Here is a 22,336-nt window from a genome sequence, read left to right as displayed (position 1 = left end):
ATACTATTATATGATACAAAAACACATGTGCTCTTGTTTCTCGACTTTTTTCATCATGATCAAAATTGCAATATCACTAAGCTCATTCATGTGGGAACAATAAGATATGGCTTGAGGTCAATTTCCATCTTGAAGTCTCACCATATAAGGATCTATCATCTAGCTAATTAAAGTGTTCTCTACTTACTTTTGGGATGATGTGCTCCAACTCTATCATTTAGCTAACTTACATATGGTCAAGTGTTAGAATGAACAATCAACCATATTCATAGAAGACCTAGTTCACTGAAAGGTACTTTATTTTGAACATATCCCAAACAAAGAGCCTAAATGTTTATAAAAAATGCCTTCTTAGATTAGAGACAAAAGTTTTCAACAAAATAATGTTGAGACAAGACACCTTCATACAATCATATACAAAATTATTCTAGCTCCTTTGCAAGAGCATGCAATCATTGATCACCAAATCCTTTACAGCTTTCTTGTTTACTAGATAGCTCCAACTTACATTTGGTCTATCCAGCTTTGTTAATATATGGATTGATAACTTATACAACGTCCCTCTAAACCTTTGCATCACCAAAAAATAAACATTTATACCATTGAATTAGAACTCCTAAGTCTTACAAAATTCTTCTTGCTCATTTGCAAGGCTGAGCAATCGTGTAAAATTCTTCATATGATCATACAAAATTATTCTAGCTCATTTGCAAGAGTGTCAATCATTGATCACCAAATCCTTTAATAACATTCTTGCTTACTAGCTCCAACTTACATATGGTCTATCCAGCTTTGTTAATATATGGATTGATAACTTATATGTCCCTCTAAACCTTTGCATCACCAAAAAATAAGCATTTATACCATTGCATTAGAACTCATAAGTCTTACAAAATTCTGCTAGCTCATTTGCAAGAGCGCCAATCATTGATCACCAAATCCTTTAATAACATTCTTGCTTACTAGCTCCAACTTACATATGGTCTATGCCAGCTTTCTTAATATAGAAATTGATACCTTATACAATGTCCCTCTAAACATTTGCATCACAAAAAAATGAACATTTATACCATCGATAAAGCCATTAAATTAGAACTCCAAAGCCTAGTTACTACTAACCACACAAAAGTAGCAATGTTTCAACCATCTTAAATATACCAGGAAAATTTTGAAATACCCAAGTTCTTCTGTATCTCCCCAAATGTTCCCAAGTTTCTATTATTTGAATGAATTTAGTATATAATGATAAACCTTTCCTAAACCAGACACTATCAATCATATAGAAGATCCTTGAGAACTTTCATGAACACATAGGTTGTCTGATTTGGATGAAATGCTTGCGAAGTATTGATCTTTCCAAGCATATCCATTGATTAATATAATAGCATTAAATAATTGACCAATTTGTGATGATCCTAGCATTATAACAAAACTTTCCTAAACCATTCATAATTAATAATTTAGAATATCTTCAAGAACTTTCATGAAAACATACAGTTGTCTGGTTTGGAGGAGCTTCTTGCAAAGTGTTAATATTTCCAAGAGTATCCACCAGTTAATATATTAAATACCGTTCCATATAGAATTTGCATCTTAAGACACATCCCAATACAAGACAAGTAAAGTGATTCTTTGTTAAAATAGACAAGATATATCTGTTGTTTCAATACCGTGTTACAAAAGAAAACTTGGATGAAAACTTCTATCTTCAACACAGAATTCACTTATCTTCATATCGATAAACTTGAGACGTTAAAAGTAGAATTTGCATGTCTACAGGCTCCTATAATCATCTATACTAAGTATGTAATTGTTCTATGATTTAAGATATATTAGACATAAATTTGCTTAAGTCTACACTCTAGCATCCACAATCAGCAATACTAAGTACTAAATCTATGATTATGCTATATCTACTATCATAAATCTATTTATTATTGTTATTATTATTATTAAATCAAATAAACTAATGTTGCAAAGACTTAAGAGGATGTGCGCGTACTTGATCGAAGTCCAAGCTTGCATCCAGCTCTTCATCTAGCTCCCCAACAACAGCACTGGGGAGGAAACCAAGAATAATTAAAATAAAGTGACTAAAAATATGAAAGTGTAAATGTATATGGTACAAAGTTTTTGAACAATAAAAAACATGACACAGTTTCCAAATTTTGAAAAATAAGATATTGGTATAAATCTGAAAAATGAAATAAACACAATGTTTTGGAAAATGCTAATATGGTATACAAATTTGAAAACGCACATGAGAAAGAAACTTACATGTTGTCTCCTCTTATGATGTAAAGACCTAACACAAGTTGTTCAACACCAGCCTGAAAGCCAGATTGGTTAGTATAAACCCATCTCACGACATAAACCAATGAACCAAATTCCAAGATACTAACCAAAATTGGTTAGTATTTCCAAATGTCAAAACATTATATTTGAGTACAAAACTATAGACTGTTATATTTGAATACATAATGTTATATGAACAGTTGTACACTGAACTCAAATTAAATTCATTCATAATAAACACTTAAGGTCATTTATCTTGTTGATAAAAAATGCTAGATTCTAGTTAATATCAGAAAACTTTTTCAATCGTGTTGCAGGGTATAATAATGTAAGAGAAAGATTACCATAAGAGTGACAGTGAAAAATGAATGAGAGAACTCTGAAATAGATTAACCCTGCACAGCTCTCATGCAAAAAGTGATAGCCCTCTTTAATTTAACCTCTTTCCATTCTTCTCTTGTTCATTCTTATCTCTCACTCATTTGATAAGCTTTCTTTTCCACAGATATACACTCCAACATAGTATTAGCCAGCACTCATAAGCCTATTCTTTTATAAGTGAATCAGATCAACCATATGATAAATATTCCCGCACCGCCTGCTATTAACTGACATACCACTCCTGAAAAATCTTGCAATTTATTGGGTGGTTGAAGCACAAAAAGCGGAAAATTATGGCTTAGCCTATGAGCCACAGTCAAGGACTGAATAGTTCTTACAGAAATAGGGAATTATAACATATCAATACCATATGTAAACTCAAGCAGCTTACAACCAAACAAACTATCACTAAATAAAAACATGTTTCCATTTGAGAAATGAAATTTTGCGGATAAGTATGCATATTTAAGATTGAATTAGTCCGGGAAATTTTACATAAATGCCCATTATGTGAAATCAGAAATGTATTAGATAGCCTCCATCATGAACCACACACAGTTGAGGGTCTCCAAAGTTTTAACATTATTCTCTACCCATATCACCCAGAGACCTTAACATAAAGCCAAGCATAACCAGAGTTGAGTTACTATTAGGCATTTGTTGCACCATTAATAGATGAACTCAACTCCAAAAGGCTTAGTCTGTTGGGGTAAAGGCCCTAAATGACCCCTTATAGTGTGCAAATGTGTATAGGCCTATTTATAAAGGCCAAAAGTCACTAATCACTTTTTCGTTATTTTTTGGGCCAAGTTCAGTGAGAACTTGGCCAACCCTAAATGGGTCATATAAAACATGAGTTAAAAGCTTTTGGATCTCACTTGAAAGGTGAGCTCCTCCAACAACTGCTCGCTCTCTATCTTTTCTACCATAGCTCCACTGTTGCATCTAAAGAGCATATACTAGGGTGCGTCCTGAGTATTCCTCAGCCCTATTGACATCATTCCTAACCCTTACATAGTCTAGGGAATATAAAATCCTTGGGACACAAGACTAGGCTTTCAACCATGAGAGTTACGAAGGGATGCATGGAATCTATGTGGCTTAGATAGAATCATGAACGGCCTTGTTGATAAGTCAATATGTGGTTTTAATGTGTTGGACATCATAGTTCATCTGTTGGACATCTCAACATGAAAAATGACACTAGAGTTTCATGTGTTGGACATCTGGGCGCGAAGAAGACACTGGAGTTGGTTAAGCGCTACTATTGATGACCAAATTTGACAAGGATGTGCAAGACTATGCAACTTGATGCATTGCTTGTCAGACCTCTACCTATGAGAGAGTTTGATACCTTGGAATGTTATAGCTTTTGCCTTTCCCAGATCGAAAACGGCAGCATGTGTCCATGGATTTTGTTGTGGGTTTGCCTTGTACTCAAAGTCAACAAATGGTGTTAGTTCTGGTTGATTAAAATGGCACAAATTGTTCCCACTACAAAGAAAGCAATTGCGACGCATTTAGCTGATCTCGTCATTCAATATGTATTCCATGTTCATGGGTTGCCTGATATTATTGTCCCAGACTGAGACAATCATTTCACAGGACAATTTTGGACTATCTTATTTGTGAAGCTAGGCAGTAAATTGAAGTTTAATACCAGAGAACATTCTAAGACCAATTGTCAGTCAAAAAGGGTTAACAAAGTATTGGAAGATAAGTTGAGGGACAATTCTAATATATTCCTAGGCGTGGGTGTGGACACACAACACTTAGATTGTGTGGATAAGGGATTGGACATGCATACAAAATCTTGCACATAGGGGCTTGCATGTAAAGATATATCCTAAGGCTGGGAGGATAAACCTAAGAGCGCATACACCTTTGTTACTGCTTTCATTTCTTCTCCTTTTTCTTTTCCTTCCTCACATATCTCTTCTATCATTTGAGAGAGGACAACACTAGACCATCATGAAACATTACATAAAATAACAGAACTAATTTGCAAGTCTACTTCAAAGGATATCAAGTTTGCTCACCTTGGTTGAATACACTCGCTCATGAGATTCATCAAGTATAAGGTTGGTAGCTTGATCGAAACCCTTAAGTATTCCCTGAAGGAAAGTAAATGCAGACATTTTTTGTAAGCCTCTTATATGTCTTAATGATAAATATTCTTTTCTCTCAGGTGACCAAGTGATAAGCATGCATACCACAATGTTCCGACCATCATTGGTTATAACAGAAATTGTTTCTGTAAAAAAGAGCATAAAACAAAAGGTGTAAGAAATAAAATGCAAAACAAGCACATAAAAGGCATATACAGAAAGATAGACAGGTAGGTAGATAGATAGGTAGGTGCCCTTGGTTGACCCCCAAAAGAGAGAAAAGGCAGATGAATATACAACATAATTTCTCAAATGGCACATATAATTAAGAAAGGGAGGGGTTTGACCATGGTCACTGGGAAATCATGAAAACTTAGGAAGATTTGGGGAGATAAAGAAAAACTCTGGGGTATTTCAGAGATTTTCTTATATTTTATATCGATAGATAGATTGATAGATAGACAGACAGATAGGTAGGTAGGTAGGCAGGTAGATAGATAGATAATTACTGTGTGCAAAAGAAAGAAAGAGAGAGAGAGAGAGAGAGAACATACGGTCTACTAGAGTTTCCAAGCTAGTTGTAGCCATGAAAACAATGTTCAAGAAGCTGCAATTGGCATAATATCAACCAGTCAAGTTTTTTCATCCAGAAAATATCTGTACAAAATATTGTTCAATGCAATTTCAAATGAAGAAAGTATGATACAAAGTGTACTTAAATTTGAGAAAGAAAAAAACGTGTCTATAAAACGTAATGTTTCATTATAGGAAATCTTCTTTTTTGTGACCTTATATGTATAGCTTAACAGGTTTTGGAGCATCTTGATAGTAATGTTAGCAATGTAAGGAAAAAATAATATTTATTTGCACCAAATAGATGCTTTATAGCCACAACCTCAATTTAAATACTCCAATGCTTTATAGACCCATAGAGAACAGCATATTCTATAAGAAGAAAACATGATACTGAAAGTCTTTGCAGATCATAGAACTACCCTCCATACTATTCAAATCCATGTATTGCTCTAACAAGATGAAGCAAATAGCATCATTCCTAAAAATACCCTCATTCTGCAGTGTTTTGAGAGCCAGAGACCTCAAGCCAAGATGAAGCGAAAAGTGCTTTTAAATTAAATTCCTTGTTCAAAAGGCTGTGGCAGTTTTTCTTTATTTGCCCAAAATTGACCCTGAGATTTTGATATTTCCTCAAATGCATTTGGTGATCAAATCCCTGAATGTGCTATGATATATGCTGATTTGAACAATGACATGGTCGATTCATCACCTGTTTTGTCACATACGTGAGATAATTTTGAGCTATTATATGGTTAATTCAATCAATTTTTCCCATTTCAGAGATCGACCAAGGAAATCTGGGAAATAATGAAGAAATTAGGAATATGTGGGGAAATAAAGAAAGAAAATTCTGTGGGTATCTTTTTAGATTTTCTCGTTATCAAATGAGGTTGAATTTACTTAATGTACTGCTGAATATGCAACATTAACATCAATAGGCAAAAAAAATAATATCCTCATCTACAAGAGAGTAAACTACACATGGTTTTTTTTCCATTTCATTCACGTCAATGCCAATGCCTATATTTCGTCAAATGCTGCATAAGAAAATGCTCCATACGTCCAAACATAATGAATGAGTTTAGCAAAGATTTCTTAGTTCAATCCAAGGATATAGTCACAGAATTATCATATAATTGAGACATATATCTTTATTAGACACTATTGTTTTCACTTGTTTGCACTGATCTCTTTTGCAAATGTTTCACACTTCAATCCAAATCTCTTATTTTTTAAGAACAATTTTTTTGTTTCTTCACTCGCATCTCTTCAGGAAAGACTTCAAGCTTCAATCCAAGGATATGTATAGTGAGAAATATCGCTATTGAAACACCTATCTTTTTAGGCACTATTTGAGTTGTTTCATCTCTTTCTGTGATTCAAAGAGCTGCGACTGAATGTCAACAGTAAGAAAGCACTATCTTTCTTTCTCTCTTTTCTTATAGTCCAATAGAGAAATGACCAAATGATGTGTTCTTTCTACACACACTTTTGGATAGCAATCAATGCTTTTGGAAAAATACATACCAGAGATTGATCATCAAACAAAAGTATTATTTAGAGGAATTCCTTCAGTGATTTCTGCCAAGGCCATCAATGATCTCTACATCATTCCTAGTGAAAGAAACAAAAGAACTAAGGCATTTTACTTTTGCTCTATTCTTCTAATACATCGATAAGTCAACAAATGAATGTGTGGGGAAGCCCTTTATTAAGTCTTTGCCATGGCCATTACACTTTTAAAAACCCACAGAAAACACACACAAAAGAAAATAAAAAATCCAACAGGATAGACGAAGAAGCATCTTTACTGAAAAGACGATCTTGTAGAAAATCACTTCTATAAGAAGAACTATTGCCCTTACTACATAAAAAATGGAAGCTTTGGAAAGAAGCAAATCGCAAACAGAATAAGAAGAGGACAAAACGGCGGGCTTCAAAAACTTCGAATTACCGAGCACTGAGCCACGGGCATGAAAAATCTGTGGAAGAAGAGTAGAGAAGAGGCACTTACATGGAGGGCTTGATGAAGGAAAAGAAGCAGTGAAGGAGAGACAGACAGCAGAGCAATGGCGAGTATTCCCGCTTGAATGCTCTCCTCCGCCTCCTCCTCACACTCACGCGCGCGTGTTTCTGTGACTGTCTCTGTCTCTCTGTCTCTGTCTCTGTCTCTGTCTCTGTCTATTTACTATATGTATGTATGTACTGCACAGTGCATAGTATGAACCATACGTACCATACGTGCATTCACATTCGCGAATGAATCCATCATTCGAGTATGGTAAACATCCTCGACGAATGGTAAGTACTAAATACCATACTTTTTGGATTAACTATTTACTATAAGGTAAAAACAAATTTTTAAGTAAGAAAGTAAAGGTAAAAAAAGGGTTTAAAAAAAACATACTCGTTCGTTTGCATTCGTATGAAAAAAAGAATGTTTGCCCATGCATTCGAGTATATTACCTAGTTAGAACTTAGTAGTGTGTGGATTTCTTTCATTTCTTCGTTGTAAGTTCTCACCACCACAAATCTGTTTGGTGTGTAGGAGACCTATCTGCCCACTAGCCTCTGCCTCCGATCGATTTTCTTCGTGCCATCCGAACTCCGACCTTTGAGATCTCTCACTACCTGATTCTATATATGCTTGTTTGAGAAGTAGATAGATAGTCCTCACATGGCAAAAATTGATTGATTGATAGGGGTATGTGTGTGTTGTGGGTGATTATTTGTTGTATGTTGTGTGTATGTGTATGTTTGAGGAGAAGAGATAGACATGTAGATTTCGTTATCGCCCTTGCACCCCAAATATGACCCCATTGGACCAGCACTAAAACTGAAATGTTTTTACATGGTAGGTGTGGATTTGAGTTTGTGTCTCTCGACACACACTTAAGATTTTGTTCTTTTCACCAATAAACTTTCCAATTGAGAGTGCATATTTGTGATTGTGAGAGGAATGTTGTGCAAGGTGTGGACCTAGTTAGCTATGTGTTGAAAGCGAACTCAAATGTGATTGAATGCAACGCATTGCATCAAAGCATGATGCTCTTGACTCCCACGCTTTATTCATGGCAAAATATGCATAGTTTCTTAGTCTCCTCATGTATGCCCCACCTACCCGCCTTGCATCGAAGAGATTTGTGGACTAGTTGTATTGAAGCAATAGTGTGGATGGCAAACAATGGATGGGGTCTAGCATGTATCATTGAATTTGTTTTCTTTATTCTCAGAAGATGGTATTGTAGTTTAATGCAACATTTGAGCCTCCACATCTTTTTTTGAAGGAGTGTTACATGGACGTTGCAAAAAAATCTCACTCACAGAGGAATCTATCGACTCGTCATGAGCCAAATGTGATGCATCCCATTTTCCAAAACCACTTCTTCATATTCCACCTGAAGCACAATTTTTGCTTTTATATGTCTTTTAATCTTTTCACTTACTTCTTATGTGATCCTAGGAAGTGGGTGTCAGAGCTTTTTATAACCCTAAGCATGCATACAAACACCCTTTCCATGGCCATGATCTCAATGGGAAGTGACTTGGTCTCATGAAGTAGAAGTATAAACATGTTTGGCGTTTGGGACTTGACTTTAAGAAACGTCATAGGAAATTGTTATAGGACATTTTCAAACACTTTCCGAGTAGAATTAGAAATGTTGTCGCTGTATACCTCCACCCACCTCCACCCCATAGAGAAGCACCTATGTTACCAACATGTAAAATGGTATTTCCTTAGAACTCAACATTAAATTTCTCCACCGCTCTATATGTTCTCAAATCCATAGTGTGTCCTCTTTGCCGCCATTGCTAAACTATATGTGTGTGAATGTTGAGTGGGACCATTGGAGGCCTAAACCAAGGAAATATGATGTTGTTGATGACGAGTTCCATGAGATAATGCCTTTCATGGAATTTGTTCGAGAATATTTCTTCACATAAATAGTCTTTCACGTAAATGTCCTTATGTGAAATCGTCACATGATTTGTTAGTGAAGATTGTTCAAGTGATTCCTTCATGGAAAACCTTTGCAAAAGTTCATGCTCACAAAAATTCCTTAGGGAAACCTTCGCGTAATTTCGCACTCATGGAAATTCCTCAAGTAAAACCTTTGGGAAAAAAGTGTCATGTAAAGTCATCACGTTACTGAATCACGTGAAGTGCTCGTGTAAACTTGTTGTGTAGACGCCTTTGTATAATCATTTTATATAAAGTAATTTGCATAAATCGCAAAAACATCTTGCACAATTCACTTGAAAACTTAGAATTTTGCACCAAATTTTTTGAGACTATACTATACCCATCCAACATACGATAATATAAGAACATCATGAGATAAGAATATACTAGGAATGATGAAATTGTATTAAGCGGAATAATAGTTGTAACACTTATGATGTCTGTCTATGCAAAACTTGGCGTTAAACTATATTTGTACTAATCACAAATGTGTCCTTCCGTGAAGATGTGTCTCTTCATGTTTGTGTCTTTTCACATTCTGCAACTCCAAGAGTTGCATCTTTTATTAATTAGTAGATAAATAATTAATGTTCACACTTATTAGTGTTCACATTCTCCCTCTTTTTTTAGGAAGATGAATTACATTTTGTGTGAGCATGACCAATTTCTTTACAACAAAGCTCATGATTAGGTTTATGAACATCTTTGGTCAGAAAATTGGCCCATTGGATTAAACTTGGCGTGAAGCTTAAAATTGGCCCATTGGATTAAACTTGGCATTCATTTTCCCCCTCCTCTTCTTCAACGAGCTCTTTGATATAGAAGTTCTTGCAATCAACATGTTTGGTCTTTTCATGATGCTTTGGGGTATTGATTAGGGCAATGCATGATTTATTGTCGACTTGTTGTTGAACTTTTGTGAGTGTTAATCATAGATTATGATGAAGTAGTTAATCATCAAGCTTAAATTCCATGAGTAGTCGTTGTAGCCAAACTTCTTCTCAAGTGACTAATGCAACAAGTAGAAATTTAGCTTTGGACCATCCTTGGATTCATAGTGGATCTAAGTTAAACTATCCTTGGATTTGTAGTGGATCATTTCCTCCGTATCAATACATAATGTACTATGTTTGGAAGTGTATTTGAGGTATTGCAAAATTTTTAGAAGTGCCATTGTCTGTTCTTGATGTTGGGGGTTGTGCATGAACCTTGAAAAAAGGCCTATAACAAAGGGAATACATGGTCTTCTGCAAGTCACCAAGTAGCGAAGCCACCAAGTTTTTGCCGATAAGGTAGTTCTAGAACATGACCATATTCGTTTTCCTTTGTTGAACTCATATCAACAAACAATAATTGGTTTGGAAGTGCAAGAATAGAGTTTTGGCTTAAATGATCCGCTTTATATTTTCTTAGAATTCCTTGAATGATTTTTTGTTGATGGATGAATATGTCTCCAGTCTGTTGCTCTCTTTCTACATGAATGCCTAACATGTATTTTAGAGGACTGTTATAAATCATTTCAAACTTGTTACAAAGTTCGTTCTTGGCATTGTTCATAAGATGTAAGCAAGAAGGGATGAGTAGAAGATAATCTATGTAGAGTCCTATGATGTGCACATTTGGTTTTTATTGTCTAGTGTCGATGTTAGAGTCGGATTTCAACCTAGAGAAACATACGTCAAGTAAAAATTTATGTAGGGTGTAGTACCAACTTCTAGGTGCTTGCATAGAGTGATTTTTTACGTCTACAAACCCAATCAGGATGTTCTAGGTTTATGTGTCCTAGTGGTTGTGACATATATATGTCTTCTTCAAGAGTGCCATTTAGGAATGTGGTTTTTACATCCATTTGATGAATAGGAAACCAAGATTGGGGCAGTGGCTATAGTTGTATGTAGTGAATCCATGGAAAGAATGGGTGACTAAGTTTCCAAAAAAATCATCACCATATACCTAAGTGAAGCCTCTTGCGAGTAATCATGCTTTGTGTCAGTTGATAGAGCCGCCCATGGAAAGAATGGGTGAGTAAGTTTCCAAAACATTGGCACTGTATACCTTAGGGAAGCCTCTTGCGACTAACCGTGTTTTATGTCCGTTCAGTTAACGTCATAGTTGCCACTGACAATCGACAATGCAATGTCCTTTAGGTGGTGCTATGAGCTCCCAAGCGTGGTTATTGATAATGGAAATTGCATTTTTCCATTGATCGTTTTTTTTGTTCGTGTCTAGGGCATCTTTTACGTTGACGGATTGAGCATTTGGTGGGTCAAACGATAGTGCTTTGTCCTTATCCGTTGAGTGTCACGAAGAAGCTTTTATAAGTGAGTTCGGAGACATAGTCACGGTAAAAGTGCTAAAGTGTGTATTATTATTATTATTATTAAGTTTTCCTTTGAGGTGTTCGGAGCATGAACTATTATTCTGTTATTGAACCCTAAATCACAACTTTGAGGTGTCAAAGATTTTTGAGGTGCTTGGATATCTTGGAAGAAGCCGCAGGTGTGGTCACGTTGAAAGAAGCCTTAGGTGTGGATGACCTCCTAATGACTGTTTTTTGGTGGGAGTCTTGAGAATCTAACAATATCATGTGGAGGAGGGTTTTAGAGGGGAGAAACTATGTGCCACCTACACTATCTGTGGGCCTCGATTCAAGTGTTGGCATTGCATTAGAGGTAAGATGAGCAAGAAAAAATTTGTTTCTTGTGAGGAAATGAACCTTTTGTTGTAGGAAACTGATCGTTTCTTGCATGAAATTGATTGTTTCTATCACGGACAAAAAGAGTAGAGCAAAATAGAGCTAGGCAAAGGTAAGATACTGAGAGATAGAAAGAGAAGCAAGAGATAAACACAACAGAATATAGGATTCCGTAACTTGTTTACCTTGACCCTACTCAAGGTGAACCCCTATATTTATGCATGTTTGTGGGCTATGCATGTAGTTCCATGCATAGAACCCTTTTCATGCAGAAGCTTCTAGAATGTTCCAGCTTTTGGAGCTTTTTGGAAGCTTCTAAAAACTCAACACGTTCGCATTCACAAGTGGAAGGATCGCGTACAAATGGAAGGATAAGGAATATTCCATCTAATTTTGGGCTTTTTTTGCCATTTCACAAAACACCTTGATACCAGTATCACATGTTCTCGAAAACTTGATGAAAAAGCTGAAAATTTCACCATTTGGTAAAATTGAAAAATGGCAATTTTTGGCAAAACACGAAAAATAACTTTGTGTATTTTTGAGGAGGAATTACAACTAGTAATTTTTTAGATCTTAAACTAATCATAAGCGAAAGATTTCAAAACAATCAACTTTTTTATATCATTCGATAAAATGTTATCTAAATCTGTTACATATCGTTGCACAAAATATACATTTAGGAGTTATTTGCATCATTGTGATCACTACTTTCATGAGAGTCACTACTATAGCTAATATACAATTGTGACTCTTCCTCCTCGTTTTCAAATGTACCAATCAAAACATTGTCATTATCTAAAACCAAATTGTGCCTCCAAATTATGTGCACTAAATCAAGTTCGCCTTCAATCTAATACACCATCTACACTTGGTAATTTCTCTTTTATTATGTCTATCGTTGACTTCCTTAAACGTCCAACTTTTGTCGGTGTATAGTCATAAACAATGATATCCACCAGAGTTTTGCTCGTTTTGTTATCCTTGGTCCCACGTAAATGTTTCTCTATTGTGGATGGACAAACTATCAAGATCAACATTAGATGCTTGAAGTGGTGATTGTGAACCACGCAAATATTGCATAGACCATGTAAACGACATTTCCAAGGTCTAATTACCATCAATACAATTATTTTAAAAACTGAGATTTCAGTACAATCAACCATGAGCTTTGGCCATCATCTGCTCGAACTTGGTAGTCAGCACCGGATGGTCATATATAATGGTTTAGCTAAGTGGTCGGGCTCGGAAGAGCTCACATGTTTCCCACATGGAGGAGGGGAAAGCATAGTTGATTATCTAATAGGACGCCATGAAGCTACCCACATGATTAAATCCTTCCGAGTGGCCCCATGCCCTATTGGCACAGACCATAGTTTCTTATACTTCGAGCTAAAATGTGATATCTCTAAGGTCACCAAGTCTAGTCAACCATGCCATCACACCACAATACATTTCACACATGAGCTCTCTGACATATACTCTCAACATGTTCAGGCCCATCTCCCCTCCCTTGATCCATCCCTACCGTTAGAAAGCCTTAGTACAAAACTCACACACATCCTTCACTCCGCAGCAACTAGCAGTTTCCCATATACAAAACACTCAAATCAAGGTAGATCAGGATCAATGCCACAAAATAAATGGCATGATGAGGATTGTAGGGACTTACATAGACAACTTACAGTATCGCAACTCAATGGTAGTATTACCTCCATACAAGCTCGCAAAGAAATGCGCAAGATGACACGTCGTAAGAAACGAGCGTGGGAGGCATCCCAATATTGGGAACTCTACCATATGCTCATGAGTAGCGATTGCACCACGACATGGAAGAGACTACGGGAGCCAAGACCACAAACACCCATCGAAGATCCCGAAACTTGGCACACATATACAGAGAGACTTTACCAAATCCCAAACCAACCACCCATTCCAATGCCTTCCACACCCCAGCCTACCATGGGGACACTTTTCACGACCTCTAGGGTTGTGAAGGTCATAAAGAAATTACAACATAGGAAGTCCATGGACCACACAGGATTACGAGCAGAACACATTATATATGCGAGAGAGTGCCTAGCTCCCTTGCTAACTCTAACCTTCAATCGTGCCCTTGCGGAGGGTTTTCCACCACAGTGGACTATGAATACAGTGGCCCCCATACATAAAGGGGGGGACCCCATGGACCCAAATACATATAGGACCATTATGATAGGCCACACCCTTGCTAAGTTATATGGTGGAGTAATGGAAACAGAGCTTAGCGACTATATGGAGACCCTAAACCTTTGTGCACCTGAACAAGCTGGCTTTAGACGAGCCTTCTCCACTATTGATCATATCTTCACACTTAGATGCCTAATTGACCAAACTAAGGCTCGCAAGAAGAAATTATATTGTTGTTTTGTGGACTTCCGCAAAGCCTTTGACACAGTCCCTAGAGAGCGGTTGTTTGATAGACTTAAAAGCTTGAGGATACCAGATGATATGGTATGGGCCATCTACGCACTATATGAACAAGTGTCCGGGTGTGTCGGATGCCCAGGTGGCCTATCTAATCGTTTCACTAGCACTATTGGTGTAAAACAAGGTTGCTCCCTATCACCGACGCTTTTTGGGATCTACATTGATGAGATCACATATTTTATTGCTCATGAGGGAGGCACCAGAGTGGTCCTTGGGGATACGCAGGTTCGTATCTTGCTCTATGCGGATGACATAGTTTTGCTCTCTGAATCTGAACACGACCTACAAAGGCACCTTAATGCCTTACATGACTTTTGTGTACAACGAGGATTGGTAGTGAATCTAGGGAAAACGAAAGTCCTTATCTTCCACACATCGGCCCATGTTAGAGCTAAGTGTCACCTAACTATCTCCCATAGCCCAGTCGAGGTGGTTGGATCATACGTCTATCTCGGAGTCACTTTTAGTGCCCGCTCAGGTAAATTTTCGATTACACAAGCAGCGAAGGATAGACTCACGAGAGGACATGCATCCCTCTCACTCCTAGAGAGACAATGCCACCAAGCACACTTTCAAGAGCCATGGACTAAAGGGTGGTTCTTTTACTCATTAGTGACCCCCTCCCTCATGTATGCATCAACGGTTTGGGCTCCAGGATTACCATCTTTCATGTGGACGCAATTAGAGAGACCATTAGTGATGATGCTATCACGCCAACTCCGAAGCAAATCGACTGTACCACATGACATTATTAGGGCTGAGTTCACGTTACCCCCAATGTTAGTAGAGGCACTTTTTCAACTTGTAGTCTTCATTCATAGGATACATAGCCAACCACATGATAGAATATCTCATCAAGCCTTTAAGGCCTCTCGATCATTGTATGAGTCCGGCTATACTAGCTCATGGTATGGCACGATGGTGAGTTGTCTTCTTGCGAATGGTCTAGACATTAATAACCTACCTCCCCTTAGGTACAACCACACGAGTGATAACACTTTAATCTCTTATGAGGACTGCAATAAAGTAATACGCCAAGAAATATGGCAAATTTACACTCGGTGTAAATGGATCACCCCACTAGAGCCACTCCCATCTAAAATGTTGTACTATAAGAAACACTTCATGCACTTCTCTGAGTTAGGTTTTATCACGCGGCCAAATCCACTCGAAAAAGCTGGGCATCCGGAAAATCATCTTTGACACTTGTGCCTTCTTCTCTTGACTCCAGTCGACTGAGATAATCAGCCACTGCATGCTATACTCCTGGCCAATGTAAAATGTCAAATTCGAATTCTTGTAGTAGAAGAATCCATCTTGCTAACTTACCAGTTAACTCCTATTTTGAGACCAAATAAAGAAGAGCTGAATGATCAACATGAAATGTAAACTTTTTCCCCAAAAGATAGTGTCGAAATTTATTGACACTATAGATCATTCCTAAAGTTTCCCTCTCAGTTGTAGAATAGTTTCTTTCCGCTGTCGAGAGTTTCCGACTAACATAATACACTAGCCTCTACTAATTTGGTTCAGTCAACTGCATTAATGCACTTCGGATTGCGATGTCCGATGTGTCGACAAAGACATGGAATGGCTTATTCCAATCCAGTGGTTGAACCACTGGAACTTTGGACAACATTTTCTTGAGACAATCATATGCATCCTGTTCCACACTTGTCCACTGGAACTTTGTGCCAGTGCTTCCAGTATGGCTTTAACCTTGTCAGGGTCCACTACAATTCCTTCTTGACTGACAATATGGCCTAATAATGTGCCACTAGTGACCCTAAATGCACATTTTGCCAGATTTAAACTAAGTCGACCTTTCCGACATTTCTCCAAACATAGTCGTAAATGCTCAAAATGTTCAGTTTTCCGACTATAAACAACAAAATCATCCAAAAAGACTTGCATAAATACAGGAATGTAATCCCCAAATATTTCCTGTATCACTCTTTGGAATGTCGCCAGAGTGGTCTTCAAGCCAAACATCATTACTACCGCTACAAACACTCCCCATTCTATAACAAAAGTTGTATTTTCTTGATTTTCCGGATTCATCCGAACCTGATTATAACCACTAAAACCATCTAGGAAACTATAGACTTCATGGTCAGCTACCGCATCCAATATACCATCCGTAAATGGTAATGGGAACGCATCCGTAATGGTAGCCGCAGTCAGTTTTCGGTAGTCGACACATACCCTAATCTTGTCATTCTTTTTCGGAACTACTACGATTGGACTTAACCATGTCGATTTTTTCACCGGACGAATAAACCCTACTTTCAAAATTTTATCTATTTCTTCTTTTACTTTAATAGCATAATTAGGATTTAATCGATACCTGCGTTGTTGAACTGGCTTTGCATCCTTATGTAGGTTGATTTGATGTTGACAGAAAGCTGGGTCAAGTCCCTTCATATCTTCAAAAGACCATGCAAAGACATCCTTATATTGCTTTAATAATGCCGTTAACTGTTGTTTGTAAGCTTCTATCATATCTTTAGCAATGAGTATTGTTTTCAACTCATTATCCTTATCCTCTTCTGCCAAATTTATTTCCTCCAATGCGCTTGAACTTGTTGGGACACCTTCATCTCTCTGTCGGTAGCTTCTTGCTGGAGTCGTATTTCCTTCATTGTTTGCTCATCTATTGGCAATTCCTGCTGGGAATCCACATATGGTGTCAAGGCTTGTAAAATATCCACTTCGAACAAAGGAATGATTTTCGGATTATCATCAAAATACTGATTTTCTTCGACCTCGTCTAATCCTTCCATCATATTGACGGACTCAGCATGCACTGGCAAACATTGTTTGCTTGTCACAACCTTGTTCTGTGTAGAGACCCGGATTTTCGTTTTGCCTTTTCTAAATGTCAATTGATCCTGATTCCAATTCTACTTGATGTTAACAGTCTTTAACCATGGGCGCCCTAATAGCAAGGGATATGCACCCAGAGCTTCCAAATGAAGTATTTCTACCGATATCAGAAAGCTATGACCACCCAACACCACCTCTAATTGTCGGACTAAGCCAATTGGTCGTACCGTATTGGTATCTCCCATTCTTAGCCAAAATGGGCAAGCTTCCCATTTAGTAATACCCAACCTATCACATGTGGTTTTATTAATGACATTTACTCTTGAGCCACCATCAACAATCGCATTTTCAATTTCCTGACCATGAATTATTACTTTAATCGATGGATTTTGCTCATCCATGATTGAAGGGTTGGTGCTTAGCTAACTATGGTGTACCGATACTTGTTCTAACCCTTTTTGGGCAATCAATGTCGCCACCTTTTCGGTAAATCTAGGAACCAACTTAAGTTAGCCGGCCAGTGGTAGTGATACTTGGCAATCTGCCATGATCTTCTAAGTTTCCTCTTGTTCTGGTACAACAATAGGTCTTGGTAATTCGGTAGCTTGGGTAATTTCATTGTCTTGGAGCATCCGGTTTACATTATTTTGGTTTGCTTCCTCTACCCATTCCTTGGCTGCTTTTCGAACTGCTTCCTGAATCTCCCACTCAGATTGTTTACTTTTGCTTCTAGTGGTTACTTGCTATATTTCTGGTATAACCATATTAACCGTCGGTCCTTTTCCTTTAGCAGGACACTGATTAGCATAATGACCAGTTTGACGGCAAATATAACAAGTAGGAACAAACGTTCCACTTCCCTTGCTTTGCACAAATTGACCAGTCCCATCATTTTGCATAAACTATTGACCATCATTCCCATTAGAATTTGGTGATTGTTGAAACTATTGTGAGGCTTTCAGCTTGTAGAATTTTTTATTTTTATACCGATTTTGCTTAAAACCGTCCTTCATTTTGTTGTTGCTGATTCATATTCTTTGCTACCGAGAATTCTTGATTTTGTTGAAAATCTTGATTGTGCTGAAAATTATTTTGTTGAAAGGCCTGATTTTGTTGAAAATTATTTTGTTGATTTTGTGGAAAACTATTTTGTTGGTACCCATTATTGAACAAATTCTGGTTATTTTTGTACCCGTTTTCCGGAAAAATTTGTCTTACCGGACCCGTCATCTTATTGAGCAAGTTATACTCACATTGCTCGACCGAATGAAGTTTAGAATGACATATTGTGCAATGTGTTCGTAGACTACATTTGATCGCCGAATGACCAGTATTTAAACAAGTAGTACACTGAACTGCTTATCGAAATTGTACCTCCTCCATCGTTGGCAGTGTACGATTTAGTGCTAACATATCCATACTCCGTACATTTATCGGCGGTCGGCCCATAGCGATTGCCTTATCAATCACTTGCTCAATATTCTGATTCCGGAAATCGAACACCTTCAGTGTTGTTCGTAATGGTTCACGAATTGCTTCAAAGAATACATCCTTCAATTCATTGTCCAGAATAGGCCTGGAAATTTGAAGTTGTAAATTCTAAAAACGGATCACGAATTGAGACACCGTTTCATGTTGCTCCTGATACAACGCATAAAATTACGCTATCAAATCCTTTTGAGGTATCTGATGATGAAATAACTGCAAAAATTTGTTGGTCAATTGTTCGACTGTTTCAAACCCACGGAGACCATTTTGCGCAAACCAATTAGTAGAATAACCCTCCAATGACAAAACGAACTCAGCAATCTTAGACTTATCTTCGGTTGCTGCCGACAGTCTCTAAGCTTCATGGTTAATCTCCCATGTTGTCAGGAAATCCCTCACATGCACTTCTACATCAGCTCCCTCACGGAACTTAGAATATGGATAAGGCATATTTTCCTCACTCCAGATATCGTAAAATGATACCTGTTCCAGTTGATTTTCGTCCGAAGACTGGCTTGGCTATCAGTTAAATCAGGAAGTACAGACCACCTTCCACTTGTTTTCAGCTGTAATTCCTCAACTGATTCTGTCTCTAACGCCTTCGTAACAGAACGCGTACGAGGAAGTTTACAACCGACTGGTGTATCTGGATCAAATGACATCCATTCGTCTTGTTCTCTGTTATGTACAAATGTAACTAGGCGTGCCAAAATTATACTGTGTTGTTCGGTCGACAATTACTACTTTGTCGACACAGTATAAGACGAACGTTCATACCAAACGTTCTATCAAGAAGTTGTGGTTAGACGAATAGATACGAATTAGTTGTAAACTTATCGATGATAACAGACATCGAGATCGTGACTTATGTAATATAGCTTAGACAGAAGGAAATAGATAGCAAGAGCAATTCGTACACAGAGGTTTCCTAACTAAACTTTATATTACTAAATACAACAATAGATTTTTACAATGCCTTCGGTTCCTTTTATAGGTAACCCGAAGGTCTTTTCTCATCAAGACATCCTACTACCTATATTTATCAAGAATTACAAAACTTCGTAACTAACTATATCCTATTTGGCTATCTGCTGAGTCATCAATCCGAACTGTCGATCCGACTCCGAACTTCCTTCCGACTCCGACGCATTATACTTGTCCGGCTAACAGATAGCATCCCAAGTTTTCTAGATCTAGTTTCAATGCTTATAGTGGAAGAAAGAAATCAGATGGATGATGTAAACAAAGGAAACTCTGAGACTGAGGGGCAAGCCCTCTACAATAGTGCTGGAAGAGGCCGAGGAAGAGGCCATGGAAGATTTGGTTCATCTAGAAACAACAATAATTATCAAGGAAGAGGACAACAAGCTACAAGTGGAAGAAACAACCTCAGATGCAAGGGGAGCAATCAAGGGAGAGGTAAGCAAACTTATTTGAATGATGATGGTTGTTGGTACTGTGGAAAACCAGGCCATACATAGGTTGAATGCTATAAAAAGCAAAATGATGAAAAAAGAGGGAAGAAACAACAAAATAACTATGCTTCAACTAGTGAAGACTGTGATAAAGATTGTGCATTTGTGATGTAACATGAAACAACATCAATGGCTGAATGTTCACAAAGATGCAATGAAAATTATATGTGGTATGTAGATTTTGGGGCATCTAATCATATGACAGGACATGTAAAGTGGTTTGAAAGTCTAAGAGAACTAGATATTCCTGGTTATGTATAGATAGGTGATAATACTACTCACCGAATTGAGCATGTTGGAGATATCCCATTGTGGGATGAAAAAGGAAAAACGAAGTATATGCTTAATGTTATGCACGTGCCAAACCTTGCAAAAAAACTAATTTCTATTGGACTGATAGTAGAGCAAGGAATGCAAGTTAAGTTTAAGCAAAGTGGATGCTTTATACAGAAACATGGAAAGTTGATTGCAAAAGGAAAACGTCAAGGAAGAATGTTTATCTTAGATGTGGATATACCTAAAATGATTACAACCATGTTTGCAGGAGAAATGAATGTGATCTCATATGTGGAAATGTGGCATAAAAGAATTGGACACATAAGTATGCAAACTTTGAAAAATATGTTGAGGAAAAATGTAGTGGCTGGACCGCCAAAGTTGAAAGACTGTGAGATGAGCAGAATATGTGAAGCATGCCAATATGGAAAGCAAAACAGGTTGCCTTTACCTCATGAAAGACATGTAAGCAAAAATTTGTTGGATTTGGTACATACGGATGTATGGGGACCAACAAAAATCAATCAATTGGTGGTTGCAGGTTCTATGTAACTTTTATCGATGATTGCTCAAGGAAAACATAGGTTTACTTCATGAAAGAAAAAAGTGAAGTATTTGATTACTTTCGTAAGTTCAAATGCATGGTTGAAAAGCAAGCCGAGACTAGAGTAAAGTGTTTAAGATCTGATGGAGGAGAATATTTCTCAAATGAATTTTCTGATTTTCTATGTAATCAAGGAATAAGAAGACAGTTTACATGTGGATATACTCCACAGCAAAATGGAGCTGCTGAGAGAAAAAATAGAACTCTGGTGAACATAGCAAGTGCCATGATGACTGGAAAAAATTATGTCATTGTATTATTGGGAAGAAGTTGTAAACACAACAAACTTTATTCTAAATAGATGTATAACATCTGGAGTACATGAAGTAACTCCTGAAGAATGTTTCTATGGAAGGGAATCTAGTTTAGGACACTTAAAAGTTTCGATGCCTTGCTTATGTCCATGTACCTGTTGAAGTAAGAAGTAAGCTTGATCCAAAAACTAAAAAATGTGTTCTTGTTGGATATTCAGAGGAACAAAAAGGGTATAGATGCTATAACCCGTTGACAAAAAAGATTGTAGTGAGCCGTGATGTAATATTTGATGAGTTGGGCAGCTAGTACACCCCAAAAGAAAATGGAAACTGATGAAGACAATGAAAATGAAGACAGGGATAAATCTGAAAAAGGAAGAGATTGTAGAGAATATGCAGAATATTGCTCGGCCACAACCGAGTCTTAGGATCAACCACAGAAAGATGGGAATAGAGAGAAATACACGTATACACTCAAACAATAGAGCAAGAGAAAGTACACAACATGTTTTCATGGAAAAACCCTAAATGGGGAAAAAACCACGGGAACCCACAGACTCCAAACTATTACTATGTAAGAAGAATACAACAGTAATAAGTCACAGAGGCAACGACCTCATGCTCTCAATCTTCGCCAACAGGCGGTTACAACAGAGATTGTTCAAGGTCTCTCTCTCTCTCTCTCTCTCTCTCTCTCTCTCTATTTCGTTCTGTACAGTAGTTACACCATAATAACTCTATTCGTCACAAGCTATGTTTGCCCTAGGTCATATTTATACTAATTTGACTTTCGGGCTATTTACAAATGTAGCCACAATGGGCTAACAGAGACATATTTACATATATGTCCCTTCATCCGGTGAGAGGTTCTCACCGGGCCTGCGTCATCCAGTTCTCACCGGGTCTTCCTTGTCGGGTACTCATC

At 37.4% G+C, this 22,336-nt stretch overlaps 1 protein-coding gene across 5 annotated transcripts in view; it reads right to left on the bottom strand.

Annotated features, from left to right (window-relative positions):
• Positions 1-1,609: 1,609 nt before the first annotated feature.
• The window catches only part of LSM8 (Small nuclear ribonucleoprotein family protein), a 54,618-nt gene continuing 33,891 nt past the window's right edge, over positions 1,610-22,336 (bottom strand). The window contains exons 1-7 of one of the 5 annotated variants that reach the window (XM_087326742.1): positions 7,375-7,539; positions 6,070-6,157; positions 5,339-5,391; positions 4,890-4,930; positions 4,716-4,790; positions 2,278-2,330; positions 1,610-2,057 (exon numbers count right to left, since the gene is read on the bottom strand). In XM_087326742.1, coding sequence (XP_087182868.1) covers positions 1,967-2,057; positions 2,278-2,330; positions 4,716-4,790; positions 4,890-4,930; positions 5,339-5,372 — 294 coding nt within the window. In that variant the 5' untranslated portion in view covers positions 5,373-5,391; positions 6,070-6,157; positions 7,375-7,539 and the 3' untranslated portion in view covers positions 1,610-1,966. Of the gene's footprint in view, positions 2,058-2,277; positions 2,331-4,030; positions 4,107-4,715; positions 4,791-4,889; positions 4,931-5,338; positions 5,442-6,069; positions 6,158-7,374; positions 7,540-22,336 lie in introns of those variants that run through there. The other 4 variants (XM_087326743.1, XM_087326741.1, XM_087326739.1 and 1 more) reach the window with 4 other exon arrangements.

This window comes from Azolla caroliniana, unplaced genomic scaffold (assembly GCF_043228905.1).
Source record: "Azolla caroliniana isolate FFs.n. ecotype wild unplaced genomic scaffold, voAzoCaro1.0.p SCAF_11, whole genome shotgun sequence".
Classification (NCBI taxonomy): Eukaryota; Viridiplantae; Streptophyta; class Polypodiopsida; order Salviniales; family Salviniaceae; genus Azolla; species Azolla caroliniana.
The sequence above is the reverse complement of the archived record's forward strand: the minus strand, read 5'-3'. Positions and strand labels throughout refer to the sequence as shown.